The sequence below is a fragment of the Lemur catta genome, chromosome 17 (assembly GCF_020740605.2).
Source record: "Lemur catta isolate mLemCat1 chromosome 17, mLemCat1.pri, whole genome shotgun sequence".
NCBI lineage: Eukaryota > Metazoa > Chordata > Mammalia > Primates > Lemuridae > Lemur > Lemur catta.
The window spans coordinates 16,716,798-16,733,492 of record NC_059144.1 but is presented as its reverse complement, the minus strand read 5'-3'; the positions used below and the strand labels follow the sequence as shown (position 1 = coordinate 16,733,492).

The window sequence follows — 16,695 nt, the reverse complement described above, 5'->3', positions numbered from 1 at the left end:
TCTTTCATATACAGACTGAAACCTGCACCAAAGCCAGCTGCCTCACAATGATTTTCCACTGGGCACAGGCAGGACCAGGGAAGGGAAAGAGCTGGAAGCAGGATCCAGCCTCACAGTGTGTGCACTGTTGTCCAAAGGCCATGGATGGGGGCCCATCAGAGCGCCCTGATTCCTACAGAATAAAGCTCCAGCTCCTATTCTAGTACAAAGACTCTGCAAATGTCCCCCTACCTACATGTCCAGGCTCAAACATGCCACCTACTCTTGTCTCAAAACTGACCCAGGCTGTTCCTGCTCATGAACCTGCCAGGCCACAGGACTCAGATAGGATGGGGCCACTCTGAGAAGCCCTCCCAGACTTTCCCAGACTGTATTAGTTGTTGCATCCACTGTATTTCCTTAGTTCACACCAAAATGCAGCATCTATTACTGGATTTTGCAAGGAATGTGGTATAAAAGAGAGCATGGCTGAGGCTCAGGCAGGCTTAGTCTTGCCACTTATAATCAGTGTGACCTTGGAAAGCTGCACAAGTCTTCACGCCCTCATTAGTAAAAGGAGGGAGCTAACAGCACCTACATCACAGGGTCATTGTTAGGGTTAGTGAGGTAGTGTGGTAGGCGGCCAACGCAAACAGCACAGCCACACGGTATAGGTTTGCATGATTCTTCCCACTTGACCATCACTGACATATCGCCGGACTCAATAAACCTTTATTAAGGAAACAAAGACAGGAGTGAGCAGCTACTCCAGCCACTCCATCTTTGAACCAGAGTCTGTAAATGCAAATCACTACAGGAACCAGACTAGTGAGTGAGCGAAATGGGCCAAGTTAGGACAGTGGTCAACTGTGGAGCACATGCCACCAGCATGGGGCCACCAAGGAACACACTGTTGCCATCCCAGAATGCAGGCTCTGTGTGGCCAAACCTGATACAATCCCGAGAAGCTTTTAAATGTTGGAAAAAATATTTTAAAAAGGAAAAGAACGGGAAAAAAAAGAAAAGACAGTGCAATGTGAGTAAAATATTTCTGCAACTGATTTTGACCAATGGGCTGGATTGGATGACCTCAATCCCAATTCAAAAAAGGGAGACCTTACAATGACCTAAATTTAAATTTCCATAGTACTTACAAAATAGCATTCCTTTAAGCCAGGACAAGGAATAATAGACAAGGTCTTTGGGCAACATTCCTTAATAATAATGGTAAAAATACGATTACTGGCAGTTACAGAAATAAATAATTCTGTGGTGCCTACCTAGGACTAGGATCCATACATGTGCTATAGCATCTCCTTCGCATAAGGACCCAAACATGTGTGTCCACCTCCATTACACAGATGAGGAAAATGTGCCCCAGAGTGAATACATGATCTGCTGAAATTGCACAGGCACCGGGGGCCAGGACTGAGATTGAAGCTCATGTGTGTTTAGATCAACAATTCCTCTTGTTGACCCTACCAAGCTCCTTTGGGAGGAGGTTACAACAGTATTTAAACCAGAACATCTGACAATCAGCACCAGTTTTACATTTCTTCTGGGCAATAATTCCCATATTGATCAAGTACTCTGAGCACCTGGTAGGTTGTTCAATGGAGTTAGAAGACTGGTTTAAAAATCACCCCCAACAACAAACTTTTTATGAATTAGAAAATTTTCATCAAGATACACCTGTGTAACTTTGGTGGAAGACACTCATGTCCTTGAGTCAAGCTAAAACACCTTGAAATCGAAGATGCTTGGAAAACCAGAAACAGGGGAGAGAATGAGACCATTTATGAGCACTGGTCTGGAACAGGTAGGTTGAAGGGCTGAATTGTCAACTGAGCGAAACCTCAATTACAGCGTAATCTAATGTATATCCAAGTACATTATCACAACTCGATAAACAGCTCTTCGGAATTAAGTAATTCCAATTTGCTCTCATTTCAGCCTGTGTGTCACCCTGAGAATTTGATATTACCTACCCTCAAATTAGGCAGCACCTTCTGGAGCTCCAATCTTTAGTATCTCAGGACCGCACAGGAGCTGCGAGCCAGCCAGCCGTGAACATGGCTGTTTGGGAAGAGACAGAGACCCAGCCTGGGCCTCCGCTGCTCCGCTCAGTGTAAGCACCTGCCAGGGAAGCCAGCACTGGGGCCTCCGGCTCCCGGCATCCATGGGTGCTGAGGGACCCGGTGACCTCCCAGCTGCAGCAAGGTCAGAGTTCTGCATGAGCAATGCCAGGGGAAGGGGTGGCCCATGTGGCCACATGGCTGAGCCCAAGCAGGACCAGCTACCTTTCCTTTGTCCCAAGACTCCTGCATGAGCTTTCCGACTCATCGGTGGTGAACACAGGAGGGGACCCAGAGATCTGACTTGTACAGACCCCTTGCCCTAAATGTTTCCAAGCCCACCCTTTTATATTTCCTCCCCACTTTTCTTCTTCCCAGCACATCACTCCATGGGGAAGGAGCACCGGCCAGACCCCACTTTGCAGAGGCCTTAAATGATTCCTCCATGGCCACAGAGATGCTAATCACATCGGCACCTGGGTCAGGTGTCCTGTCCCCACCCTTGGAGCCCTTTACACACTTTACTTCCTTGCCTAAGAAATTCCACCCCCATGGGCAATTTATTTATTTTATTTAAAAAACACATTACAGCACAAAAAGCAGGCACTGTTCTAAGAACTCCTGCATCCATTATCACATGCAGTGCTCACAGTGCCTTCTAAGGGCAGTCATCCCATATTCGTCTTCCTAGATGAGCCAGCAGAGGTCCTGAGAGCTTTATATCCCATTTGAAGTCACAGAGTTGGGACAAGATGGGGCTGGGATTAAACCCAAGCATCCCGGCCCCAGAGTTCTCTCCTGTCTCTGACTTGGAACCAAATGGAGGAAACCTGTGTGGAGGAAAACCACGTGGGGATGGTTTCCCTCTGTGATGTCCCAGGGTCGCTGGTGGCTCCTGGCCCCTCAGCTCTCCCCTCTGGGTGATGCATGAACCTGCCAGCACTCAGGTAGGGGACATCGGGGCCACAGCCCATCCCACGGGCAGCACTTGACCTTTGAGAATCCTTTTATTTATTTATTTATTTTTCTTTTTGGTCTTTGTTTTTCAGATTTTCTCCCTTCTCTGTAGGAAGATTAATATTTTTCCCTCTCTTTCTTTTTTTATGAGTACAAATACTTCAGTATTAAGTACTTAACCATACTGGCTCAGCAAAGGCAAAGGGCTCTTAAGAGGTAAGTGAGTCATTCTTCATCAGGCAGTTTCCCTCAAATGCTCCCGTCTGCTGCCTTCGAATGGGTCCCTGGGCACACTCTCCAGGGTGACCGGTTTCCTCTGCTTCTGGGTGTCCCTGCCTTTTATTTTCTTGTTTTGCTTGTAGGAGAATGTGTGTGTGTGTGTGTGTGTGTGTGTGTGTGCAGGGAAAGGTCAAATATGTTTCGCCAGGAACCTGGAAGTTGGCTGAGAGTCGGACAGGGGCAGGCATGGGTCAAAACATTAAGTTAGCCAGACAGGCCCAGGGACTCCTGCCACAAGCCCTGGCTGCTTGCCTGCTCTCTGGGCCCTTCGGCACTACTCGTGACATTGTGATACCAGGTGCCAACAAGACCACAACCTGCAGGCCCTCCAGGTATGGCTGAAATATTAACAGCACAAACAAGACCCAGGTCAGACTCCAGCTCTGCCTCTTTAGGATGACCCTCGGTTTCTAAAACTGTGCCGGTTCTCCCAGCTGTAAAATGAGTTATCATAAAATAAAACCAACGTGCAGAGCTGCAATTAGGATAAAATGAGATAACATATGTGAAGGGACTTCTCCACATTCAAGGGACCAAGGTCCTAGCTTACTACCATCTGAATATTAAAATGGGGGGGAAATGGACACTCATAAATGTGATTACCCATGCCAAAAACACGGACGCATCTCATCAAGGTATAATAAAAGCAGACGGTTTACAGGGAGCGCCAACCCACCACTGCCACTGTGGAGACCTGGAGCACCTGGCCCCTCCCTAAGCTGGAGCAGGGCGGGCTACAGGTGAGGGGCTTCAGAGCAGCAGGGACTGTGGGGACATATCAACTGGCCTGACTGGGCACCCGGGGCAGAGGCTGCACAGCTTGCAAAGGACAAACCACTGTCTCGGCAAACCGTGGCTACTTCTCCACATAAAGGCAATGATCCTTCACCACATTCTCTGTCCCAGTAGCCTCTGGATTTGTCTTCCCACAGCTCCCTACTCTGCAACTGAACAAGGGAAAAAAATAAACCAAGAGTTTTCTGGTTCCATTTGTTGGTGCGAGAGGCCAACCTCATAAAAGAGGTAGAAGGAGCGTTGCAGGGGGTCAGCTCAGGAAACTACACATTCACTGAGCACCTGAAAAGCCTGCAAAGGCCACTGTATCACACAAACCAATCTTACAGCCCCAAAAACCAATGATACAAGTCTCATGCTATCAAAGGGAGGACTTATTTTCTATATGAATGGCACTCCATGTAAACAAATTTAAAGATGGATTTTTTTTCCTATTGTATTGCTCAAGACTAATTTGTTGATCTTTTGCATAAGGGTTCATGGCATTCTGGTGATGAAATGAATTCCTGTTGAGGCCAATAACTCGTTCACTCATTCATCATTCCACAACTCCCTTTAAGGTTGAGCCTTAGGAAAGGATGGATCGTGCGGGTCAGAACAGTCAAACACTGGCCACGTCACACGGCTCCATGTACTCAGAACCAGGCACTCCAGGCACTCCAGTAAGCATGACACCGCTCCTGTCATACAGCTCATATTCTACAAGGGGAGATGGAAAATCACCCAGTAAACAAAGACAGGTAAACTGTCACTTTGAAGTGGGATAAGAGCCATGTAGAAAGGAGACAAGGTGACGTGATAGTGACCACCAGGAAAGGAGGGCAGGGGAGGGGGACAGAGAGGTTCTCTAGGAGAGGATGACATGATGACATTTGTACTGAGACCTGAATGATGACGCATAATCAGTTACGTGACTATCCATAGAGTCAAGACAGGCAGAATAGAGAATCCCACACTGAAGCCCCCGTCTGGTTGGGTCAGGCCCCCAGGTACACACGGCCAGCAAAAAGAGGCCAGGGTTTTCCTGCCAACCTATCCTTTGACCAAGGAAACCAACTCAGGGGAACCTTGGGGGCTCGATCAATGCTTTTTTCCTTCAAACACACCGGGTGTCATTCTACAGCTGGCAAAACACGAACAGCTTCATTATTTCACTCACCAAATTATGCTATATTAAAATTTTAATCAGTGAACATAACATTGGTAAAATTAGTACATCCATACCCCACTGTTGCCAGTGTAAACTGTCAAGCCGTTTTTTGCAAAAGCAATATTGCAACACAAAGAAAAATCCATAAAGATGCTCATATTCTTTGACCTATCAAGTCTACCTCCAGGGAATTTATCCTAAGGAAATAATCTGGTTTAGTGGAATAAAAATGTTCTTGTCAGAAGAACTGCAGTGAGGTGTTAATTGTTACATACACAAAGGAAAGAAAAGACAAAAGCACCTGGAATTACCCAAATGACTGCAAACAGGAGGATTTTTAAAAATAGGATAATTCACTTAATGAAATAGTATATGACCATTAAGCATGATAACAAAGACTATATGGGGTTTCAAAAAATAAATGGAATATCCAGCTTCTTAAGAGAAGTAGAAAAGAAAACAATGTGCATATTTTAATGGAAAGCATGTAAACAGGATCTCAAGGTGAGCAAGAACAAGAAAATTGAAAAGAATTGAATCAAGGGCAGTGGGGTGGGGATTATTTATTTCAAAAGCCCTGCGAAAATATTGTCATCGTATTGAGTTTTCAATTAAAAATCCCTCGGAAACAACAGTATGAGAAAACTGCAACCAAGTGCCACCAAAACACAAGGACATTTGTTCATTCTAACTTTAAATACAAAATAAGGCCCAATTTGGGGATGCCGTCTGTGCTATATAGCCCATGGGCTTACACATATGGCTCATGTATGTGAGAGTCAGCTTTGAATAATATGCAATGTTGCATGATTTTACAATAGTATCCCCTCTTTGGAGGTTTGTGTTGTGGGCAGGAGGGCAGGGTGATTGGAAATTCATGTCTTCTTCTACTGGATGGGTGAAGATGCAGTAGATGAGACACAGGGCTGAGCAGGGAGGGCAGTGGAGACCCAGGAATGGCAGCCATTGGGGAAGAGGCACAGGCTGGTGGCACTCACCTTTCACGATCAGCTCCGCGTAGTTGGACACACCAGACCCACCGTCTGAGCGAATTACACAGCGGTACTTGCTGACGCTGCGCTGGGCAGTGTCCGCCACACTGACCGTGGCTGAGAAGCGCCTATGGTTGACCACACGGGTGACCATGAGGGCCGTGTCCCTGCCATTCCATTGCTGCAGAAGAGAGGGAGAGAGGGAGAGGAGAAATCATGGTGTCACAGGCTCCCAGGTGACCCCCAGCACGGAGATCCACCCATCCTCAACCCCCTGGGGCCCAGGACTTTCCATTATAAGAGGGTTTCCATGGCGGGTTAAAGGTCTGACTCAAGAATGAACTTTGCTGGTGTGCTGATTCAAGAGGGCAGATGCCTGGTGGTAAGAAGAGAGGGTAAAGGCTCCTTCTAAACACCTCAGCTCAGCTTGCATTGGGGGTTGGCAAGCAGTGCTTAATCTTCTTCCCTCCTATTTTCCTTTATCCCTTGTACAGAACACACAGCATTCACCCACCACAAACTTGGCTGACGAATGAAAAGCCAGCCCCATGGAGTGAGGATAAATAGCCCGGCCCCCAGCCTCACACCTGGTGCCCTGTGCCCCACCCCCAGAGCCTCTGAGCCTCACCCACACCAAGCTGTCACCATGGGTAGGGAGTAGGTGGGGGCTTTTCAACACCTCTCTTTATTGCCATGTGCTCTTTCCTCTGCCTGGAATGTCCTGTCTCCCTGGGGACACCCCCTCTCCCTTGAAAATGCATGCTCAGCTCACCACAATCTCTAGCAAGTTCCCATGACTGTCACACACTTTCTGGAAGCTCAGCATGCCCTTATGTATGGTGCAAACTTTCCACACACTTTCACCTTCAAGTGTTTCCCACTGTAGACTGTGAGTCCCCCAAAAGCAGGACTTCCCTCTGTTCATCTCCAGAACCTTGCCTGGAAACTTCCCAACTTGGTAGATGTTTCTAGAATCAAGGTGAATGCACATGGGTTTTTGTCTTTAGCATCTTGAGTTTTAACAGTGATATGCAGAGTGTGAACAAGACCCTTTCACACTTTCGAGTTATGACAACTGGGAGGGCGCATGCGTGTAGATGCAGTTCAAATGTATATTTATTGAGCATCCAGTATGTGTCAGCCCCTGAGCTGAGTATTTTTATATAAATCTCCTTTTTAATCTTCCCAGCCTTGTTTGGGGTGTGTTACTGCTGCTCTTCTTGGAAGAATTCAAATACCAGAGAGGTTAAATAAATATGTAGGACAAACGAGTCCCTTATCCAGGTTTTCAAACTTCAATACCTTATCCTCAGTTCCTGCCTTAATTCAAATATGTTTTACCCAGAAGTGAAGTGGAGTGTTTTAATTGTCTGCTCAGACTTAGGGAAACCTTATGACTTATGATTCCTACACCCTGAGTCTTCCTCTTCCTTTCCTATACCAAGTAAACAGTTTCACCACATGCACAATCTGCTTTCACCCTTGTCATGTTCCATCGCCTCCTTCGGTGAACCTTCAGGATGGGGACTGAGGGGCAGGTGGAACCATGGTGCTCAGCTGTACAGCAGCAAATGAGGGCAGTGGGCGAGAAGCAAGAAACACGGGGTAACCCAGACCCCTGTCAGAGGGCAGCCAGCAGAGACTTGCTCCAGACTAGACAGGAAGGTCCTAGCATTCTCTGGGCTTTCTGCCTCAAACAGATATGGCCTCTATACTTAAAAATTATAAACTCAATGGCATTTTTTAAAAACCCATGGCAGTAGGAGAGGCAGCCATAACTCCCACCCCTGCCAGGAACTATCCAATATGACCAGACAAAAACCAATACAAGGAAATGGAAGAGGAGAAAAGTCATTAGAGTTGAAACTGTCAACCACCTGCCTCACACCTGGATGCATCTTTGCAAGACCTGGTACAACTTGGACCCCACTATGAGGACCTACCAGACACCACACACAGTGCCCCTTCCCCAAACAGGGCAATGAAGAAGTAGAGGAAATTTTGGCAAACACAAGGAATGTGTCCTGATTTGGAGAAGAGATCAACTGAATGTATGGGAGGGCCTCGGAAAAGGTGGGTCACCAAAAGGAGCCCCTGTTCCCCTACAAGGCACTGTGGGGTTAGGAATGAGTGGGTGATGAGGCTTTGGGTAGAGATGAACTGAGTTATTTATAGCATCAGAAGCACTTTTATCTTTTCTTTCTTTTTTAAGCACCTTAGCACTATTATGTGCTAAGTGTTATACATGCCTTCTCATTTATTCCTCATGAAAACTCATAAGGTAGGCACACTTTTTATCTCCATTGTTTTTATGAGGAAGCTGAAGCTCAGAGAAGAGAAATCACCTGCCCAAGAGTGCACAACTTGGAAGCTGCACAGCTGGGATTTGAATGCAGGGCATCCAGCTTCGGTTCCTGCCCTTAAAACCCCAAGTGTGTTGCTCTGATGTGGACTAACTATTCCCCCAATCTCTCCCGCCTCTAGCGCTCACATTTCCCAATGTAGGATGACATGAGCAACAGGTGTGACACCAGGATCCACCTTTTTGCTCCCAATTTCTTACATGAGGACCGAAAAAAAACGTGGGGTAGAGGAAGAAGTAGAGTTAGGAATGTTGTGTGAGGGTTGGAGGGAAATAAGCAAAAAAGCATGTGGCCCGACCACACAGCCCAGGAGACATAAGGCTTGGCCTTGGACATCTGATGTTTTGAACAGTCATGAAATCCAAGGGATTAAAAAGGAGAGACCACGAGTGATGCCAATACATGGGCTCTATAAAACATGCGCTAAGAGGAGAGTGAATAAGGAAAAGTACTAAGAAAGAAACCTCGAGGAGCCATGGGGAGAACTGTGAAAAACAAAGCCATTTCCAGAATCCAACATGCCATTACAAGTAAAGAGAAGAACCAATGTCGCAGAAAATCAGCGACCTGAAGACAGGCTTGAAAAAATAACCCAGATGGCAAAGAAAGCAAAGATGAAAGGAACTGGAGAGTGGCAAATTGATCAAGAACACGGACAATAGACAATGAACCGTCATATAAGTAATCAGTGCTCCTGCAGAAGAAAGCAGAATGAATGGAATGCTAATCAGACTCCAAGATACATGAGGTCCCTTTCCTGGACTACATTAAACCTGAATCTTCAGACTGAAGATTGAATTTATCATCTACTTGATAGGATTTATGAAAATCAAGATAATTGAGGTTCACAAAAATATTGACTGTTAAGGATGAAAAAATAAAAATCTAGGCAGAAAAAAATAACAATGTACCAAAAAAAAATTAAACCCATCTGGCATAAAACTCCTCATCTGCAACTGTTTCCAAATCCAAGGTGACCTCCCCTGGATGTGACTAGTCCCCTAGTGGTCATAGAAGGCCACAGTTACCTAGATGCCTATAAGAGGACAGGGATGGAGCTAGGGAAAGACAGGATGGGAGTGCTAATTAAACAAACGAGGGCAAATGCCCAGTGTGCGAAACCTTTGGCAGGTGATTTCATTTCTCTGAGCTTCAGTGTCCTCACATATACAATGGATTTGATAACAGTGTCCACTGTACGAAGTTACTATGAGGAATGAATGAAAAGGCACGTAAAACACTTAGCACATGAGAGCACATTCTGGTGTTAGCAGAGCTCTGCAAATTAACCATGAAATTAGCCATGAAAAGTGTAACAGACAGGATAACAGCCCCCCAAAGACACCCACATCCTAGTCCCCAGAACCTGTGGATATGTTACCTTACTTCGCAAAAGAGACTTTAAAGATGTGATTAAATTAAGAGTCTTGAGATTGGAAGACCATTTGGGATTATCCACCTGGGCCCAATGTAATCAAAAGGTCCCTCACATGTGGAAGAGGGAGGCAGGAGAGTCAGAGGAGGAGAAGGAGGTATGGGACGAAGGAGAGGTCAGAGTGATGCCACTGCTGGCTTGAAGGAGGAGGAAGGGGCCAAGGGTCAAGGAATACAGGCAGCCTCCAGACACTGCTAGACCCTCTAGAAAGAATGTAGCCCACCCACACCTTGATTTTACCACATTGAAACCTACTTCTGACTTCTCATCTCCACACCTATAAGGGAATGAATTTGTTTTGTCTTAAGCCATTACATTTGTGGAATTTGTTACAGTGGCAATAAGAATCTAAAACAGGAGAAAAAGGTGGTTACATACAAAACATTCATTTTTCATGTTTAGTCTAAATTTTATATTGATGTTGCCTCCAGTATTATTTATTAATACCTTTCTTCTTCATGATGTCAGATTCTAGCAGAACTAGAGAGGATTAAGAGTGTCCCCTTGAACAATTCACATTTTTTCTGTTTAGCTCCTGAACCAATAGGCTTTATCCCATTGAAGGATAGGAAATTGAAGGTTGTCTTATAAAATCTCTGGAAAATAGGCCTTGTGATAATCACACTTGTCATATTGGGAACAGGCAATAGCGGGACAGGGCCCAGAGTCATGACAGGAAACAGCGCCGTGACAGACCATCAGCAAGGAGAAACAGAGGTCAAGTTCAGAGAGACGAGCCCAGCTGGGAAGAGCCCATGAGTACGATCGGTCAAGATAAGGCAGCTCAGGGTGGGCAGGTGCTGAAGGTCAAGGCATGTGAGCAGGGCCCCAAGAACCCAGAAACAGAAATCAGGGGGATACTGGAAGACCAGGGAGCAGGTGCTCAGATGGTGAGAGGCTCAGGTGCCAGAGTGCTGTGGCGACAAGGAGAAAGGATTCACACAGAGTGACCATGTAGGCAGCACAGGTCCCAACCACTGTCTCAGCCCCAGAGAGAGGAAGAAAAGAAAAAGCAAGGGGAGAAAACAAGGGGAAATTTTGTTAAATAGGTAAGGGCTCAGAAATACAGACCAACCAGAAACTGAGCAGGCTTCAGTTGGCACAGGGAGAAGTGAGGCAGAGACACAGGGCCAGGAGCTTGAAGTGCACCAGAACCCAGAGCCAGGGTGGGAGTGCAAAGTCTGCCAATCAAGACACCAGCTAGCATCTAAATGCCCAGAGTTGCAAATGCTCAGGTGCTGAGAATGAGGAGCAGCATGGTGAAGCAAAGTCAACGTCCTGGGGAAAGCCAGAGAGATGCATGGCTTGGATAAATGCCTGTGGAAGCCTGGGAAGATGGTGTTAGCATAGGTCCTTGTCCACCATCTGGGTGGTTGGAAATTTTCTTTTGGCTCCTGTAGTACTTTTCAGACATCAGTATGTTCCTCCTTTGAGATTTCAGCGCATGCTTATTTTCCTTCTGTGGCAAGTTTTTTAAGCCTATGTGTCTATTGTTCTAAAGTGGAATCTTCTTACAGCCCTCTGATTCTATGAGCCAACTGAACAAATGTCCCACTGGGCACCAACAAGGGGTGTCTCAGGTTGGGGTCCCTGGAAGCAGGATCTGAGACGTGGGGATTTATAGAGTGAAGGAGTGAAGGGTAGGTTGAGGAACGGGGCCAAGCAAGGATGAGGTCAAAGCTGGAGATGAGCTTCAGCCTGATCCCACAGGGAGCCCTGGAACATGACGTGTACCCCAGAGTTGATCCCACCTTGAGGGAAGGGGCTAGCATTTGAGCCACCATGTCAGTCAGCCATTGGTCATGGCTTGCCAGGCAGGGGAAGGAAGGAACTTTCCGCTTGACTGAGGGCAGTTCCCTGGGCAAGGGGAGCTGTGATCTTTCAGCAGCCAACATGCACAGTGCTTTGGGGTTATGAGCACTGGCTTGCAAAGAAGGTCTATCAAGGATGGTAACAGCATCTGTTCTACTCGGCACTTCCCATCTCTGCCTTCTCCTATAATAAATTATACATGGGGTCTCCTGAAATCCAATGAGCCACTGCTGTGAAATTTGCTAGTAGTTTGTCTCTGACTCTGTTTTAAAAAATGGGGCTGGGAACTGACCTCAGTAGAACACCAGCAACATCAGAATGCTCGAGCACTCCTGTAATTGGGCACTGTATCCTATGAAATGTCACCATCTCTCCCATGAATAGAGTTCCATGACTAAGTGAGTTTGATAAACATTTTGTTTAATCTAAAAGGATTTGTCTGAGTGTTTTTCAAGTAAAAGTCACATTAACTGACATTTTTGAGGGCTTACTTTGTGCTAGACACTGTGATAACTGGCTTACATCATAAGAGTTCACTTAATCCTCTTAAAATCCCTATGAGGTTCTTCTCAAAGGATGGTCCCTGGACCAGCACCATCAGCATCATTTGAGAACCTGTTAGAAATGTAAACTTCTTAAATATTTTTTTTATTTATTTCATAGATTTGGGGGGTACATGTGGGGTTTTTTGCTACATGGATGAATTATATAATGCTAAAGTCAGGGCTTTCAGTGTGCTCATCATCAGAACACTGTTCACTGTACCTCACAGGTATATTTTTATCCCTCACCTCCCTACCACCCCCCTCCTTCTCAGTTTTCAATGTCCATTACACCACTTTATGACCATATGTACACCCAGCCCAGTTATAAGTGAGAACATGTGGTGTTTGCTTTTCTATTCCTGAGATACTTCACTTAGGATCATGGTCACCAGGTCCACCCAAGTTGCAGCAAAAGACATTACTTCATTCCTCTTTATAGCTGATTAGTACTCCATGGTATATACATACCACATTTTCATTATCCACTTATCAATGGATGGGCACTTGGGTTGATTCTATACCTTTGCAATTGTGAATCATGCTGCAATAAACATTCAGGTGAGGTGTCTTTTTGATGAAATGACTTCTTTTCCTTTGGATAGATACCCAGTAGTGTGATTGCTGGATCAAATTAGAACTACTTTTAATCCTTTGAGGAATCTCCATAGTGTTTTCCATAGAGGTTGTACTAGTTTACAATCCCACCAACAGTGTACAAGTGTTCCCTTTTCATTGCATCTACCCCAACATCTACTGTTTTCTGACTTTTTAATAAAGGCCCTTCTGACAAGGGCAAGGGTATCTCATTGTGGTTTTAATTTGCATTTCCCTGATGATTAGTGATATTGAGCATTTTTTCATATGTTTCTTGAGCATTTGTATGTCTTCTTTTGAAAAAAATTTGTTTGTGTCTTTTGCCCACTTGTTGATAGGGTTATTTGTTTTTTTCTTACTGATTTGTTTGAGTCCTCTGTAAGTTCTAGATATCAATCATGGGTTGGACGTATAGTTTGTGAATATTTTATCTTGTTCTGTAAGTTGTCTATTTACTCTGTTGATTATTTCCTTTACTGTGCAGAAACTTTTTAGTTTAGTTAAGTCCCATTTATTTTTGTTGTGGTATATTTGCTTTTGGGGTTTTAGTCATAAATTCTTTGCCTACTTGTCAGTAGAGTTTTTCCTATGTTTTCTTCTAGAATTTTTATGGTTTCAGGTCTTACATTTATATCTGTAATCCATCTCAAGCTAATTTTTGTAAATGGTGAGAGATAAGGATCCAGTTTCATTCTTCTGCAGGTGGCTATCCAGTTTTCCCAGCACCATTTATTGAATAGCGAGTCCTTTCTCCAGTGTACATTTTGGTCTGCTTTGTCAAAATTCAGTTGGTTGTAGCTATATGGCTTTAGTTTTGGGTTTTATATTCTGTTCCATTGATCTACGTGTCTACCTTTATACTAGTATCATGCTGTTTTGGTTACTATAGCCTTGTTGTATAATTTGAAGTCAGGTGCCTACGATGCCTCCAGATTTGTTCTTTTTGCTTAGGACTGCTTTAGCTATTCTTTTTTGATTTCATGTGAAGTTTAGGATTATTTTTTCTAGATATGTGAAAAATGACACTGGTATTTTGAAGGCAATTGAGTTGAAAGTGTAAATCGTTTTGGGCAGTATGGACATTTTAATAATGTTAATTCTTCCAATCCATTAGCATGGGATGTTTTTCCATTTGTTTGTGCCATATATCGTTTCTTTCATCAATATTTTATATTTCTCCTTGTAGAGATCTTTCACCTCCTTGGTTAAGTATATTCCTAGGTATTTTATTTTCTTTGCAGCTATTGTAAATGATTTGAGTTCTTGATTTGACTCTCAGCTTGACTGTTATTAATATAAAGAAATGCTACCGAATTGTGTACATTGATTTTGCAACCTGAGACTTTACTGAATTTATTTCTTGGTTCTACCAGTCTTTTGGTGGAGTCTTTAGAGTTGTCTAGATATAAGAGCATAATTTCAGCAAACAGGGATAGTTTGATCTCCTCTTTCCTGATTTGAGTGTCCTTTTTTTCTTTTTCTTACATGATTGCTCTGTCTAGAACTTCCAGTACTGTGTTGAATAGAAGTGGTGGCAGTGGGCATCCTTGTCTTGTTCCAGTTCTTAGGTGGAATTATTTCAACTTTTCCACATTCAATATGGTGTGGGCTGTGTTTGTCATACATGGCTTTTATTATTTTGAAATATGTTCTTTCTATGCCTAATTTGTTGAGGGTTTTTATCATAAAGGGGTGCTGGATTTTATTGAATGATTTTTATGCATCTATTGAGATATTCATGTTTTTTTAATTCTGTTTATGTGGTGAATCACATTTATTGATTTGCCTACATTGAATCATCCTTGCCACCCTGGGATGAAGCCCACCTACCTGATCACAGTGAATTATCCTTTTGATGTGCTGTTAGACTCAGTTTGCTAGTATTTTTTTTTTTTTTGAGGAGTTTTGTGTCTATGTTCATGAGGACTATTGGTCTGTAGTATTCTTTTTTGTTGTGTCCTTTTCTGGCTTTGTTATCAGGGTGATAATGGCTTCATAGAATGAAGAGGGAGGATTCCAACCTTCTCAATGTTATGAAACAGTTTTAGTAGGATAGGTGCCAGTTCTTCTTTATAGGTCTGGTAGAATGAGGCTGTGAATATGTGTGGTTTGAGGCTTCTTTTTAATTGGTGGATCTCTTTTATTACTGTTTCAATTTTGCTACTCATCATTGGCATGTTAAAGATTTCTGTTTCTTCCTGATTTCAGGCTTGGGAAGTTGTATTTTTCCAAAAATGTATCCATTTCCTCTGGATTTTCTAGTTTGTGTGCACAGAGGTTTGCATCATAGTCACAGATGATATTTTATATTTCTGTGGTATCAGTTGTTAATGTCTCCTTTTTCATTTTTGATTGAACTTATTTGAGTCCTTTCTCTTCTATTTCTGATTAATCATGCTAGTGGTCTTTCAATTTTGTTTATCTTTTCAAAGAACCAACTTTTTGTTTCTTTATATTGCTCTTTGGTTTCCATTTCATTTAGTTCTACTCTGATCTTTGTTATTTCTTTTCTTCTGCTAGCTTTGAATTTGGTTTGTTCTTCTTTTCCTAGCTCTTTGAGCTGTGACATTAGGTTATTAACTTGTGACCCTTCTGTCTTTTTGATGTAGGCATTTAAGGCTACAAACTTCCCTCTTAGCACTGCTATTATTGTATCCCAGAGATTTTGGAAACTTGTATCATCTTGTCATTTAATTAGAAAAATCTCCATTTCCATCTTGATTTCATCATTGACCCAAGGATTGTTCAGCAGCAGGTTGCTTAATTTCTGTGTATTTGTGTACTTTTGAGAGTTCCTCTTGGAATTAATTTCCAGTGTTATCCCACTGTGGTCTGAGAAGACACATGGTATGATTTTTATTCTTCTGAATTTGCTGAGAATTGTTTTGCAACTTAACATATGATCTATCTTGGAAAATGTCCCATGTGCTGATAAGAAAGATGTGTATTCTGCAGTTTTGGGGTAGAACGTTTTGTAAACGTCTGCTAGGTCCATTTGTTCTGGAGTCCTGTTTTAAGTCCAGTGTTTCTTTGTTGATTTTCTACCTTGATGATCTGTTCAGTTCTGTCAGTGGAGTTTTGAAGTCCCTGGCTATTATGAAGTTGCTGTTTATTTCCTTGCTTAGATCTAGTAGAATTTGTTTTATGAATCTGGGAGTGCCTGTGTTAGGCGCATATATATTTAGGATTGTTATATTTTCTTGTAATATTGATCCCTTTGTCATTATATAATGACCATCTTTGTCTTTTTATCATTGTTGATTTAAAGTCTATTTTATCTGATATGAGAATAGTACTCACTTTTGGTTTCCATTTGCATGAAATATTTTTTTCACCCCTTTACCTTGAGCCTATGAGAATCTTTCCAAGTTAAATGGGTTTCTTGGAGATGGCACCTATGTGGGTTGTGTTTTTTTAATCCATTTAGCCAATCTGTAGTTTTTAAGAAAACATTAAGACTGTTAACATTCAATGTTATATTGACATGTGAGATACTGTTCTGTTCATCATGTTGATTGTTGTTTTGTTTTCTCTCTTGTGTTACTGTTTTATAAGAGCTGGGAGTTTTAATTTTCAGGTGTTTTTACTCTGGTAGGCATTGACTGATTGTTTCTGTTTCACTTAGAGCACTTTTAAGTATATCTTGTAGTTTAGGTCTACTGGTGACAAATTCCCTTAGCATTTGCTTGTCTGGGAAAGACTTTATTTCTCCTTCATTT

At 43.3% G+C, this 16,695-nt stretch overlaps 1 protein-coding gene across 2 annotated transcripts in view; it reads right to left on the bottom strand.

Moving 5' to 3' along the window:
* The window catches only part of PTPRT (protein tyrosine phosphatase receptor type T), a 1,002,137-nt gene that overhangs the window by 606,663 nt on the left and 378,779 nt on the right, over positions 1-16,695 (bottom strand). For both annotated transcript variants that reach the window (XM_045528255.1, XM_045528256.1), the window contains exon 6: positions 6,234-6,408. In XM_045528255.1, the coding sequence (XP_045384211.1) occupies positions 6,234-6,408 (175 nt within the window). The remainder of the gene's footprint in view (positions 1-6,233; positions 6,409-16,695) is intronic.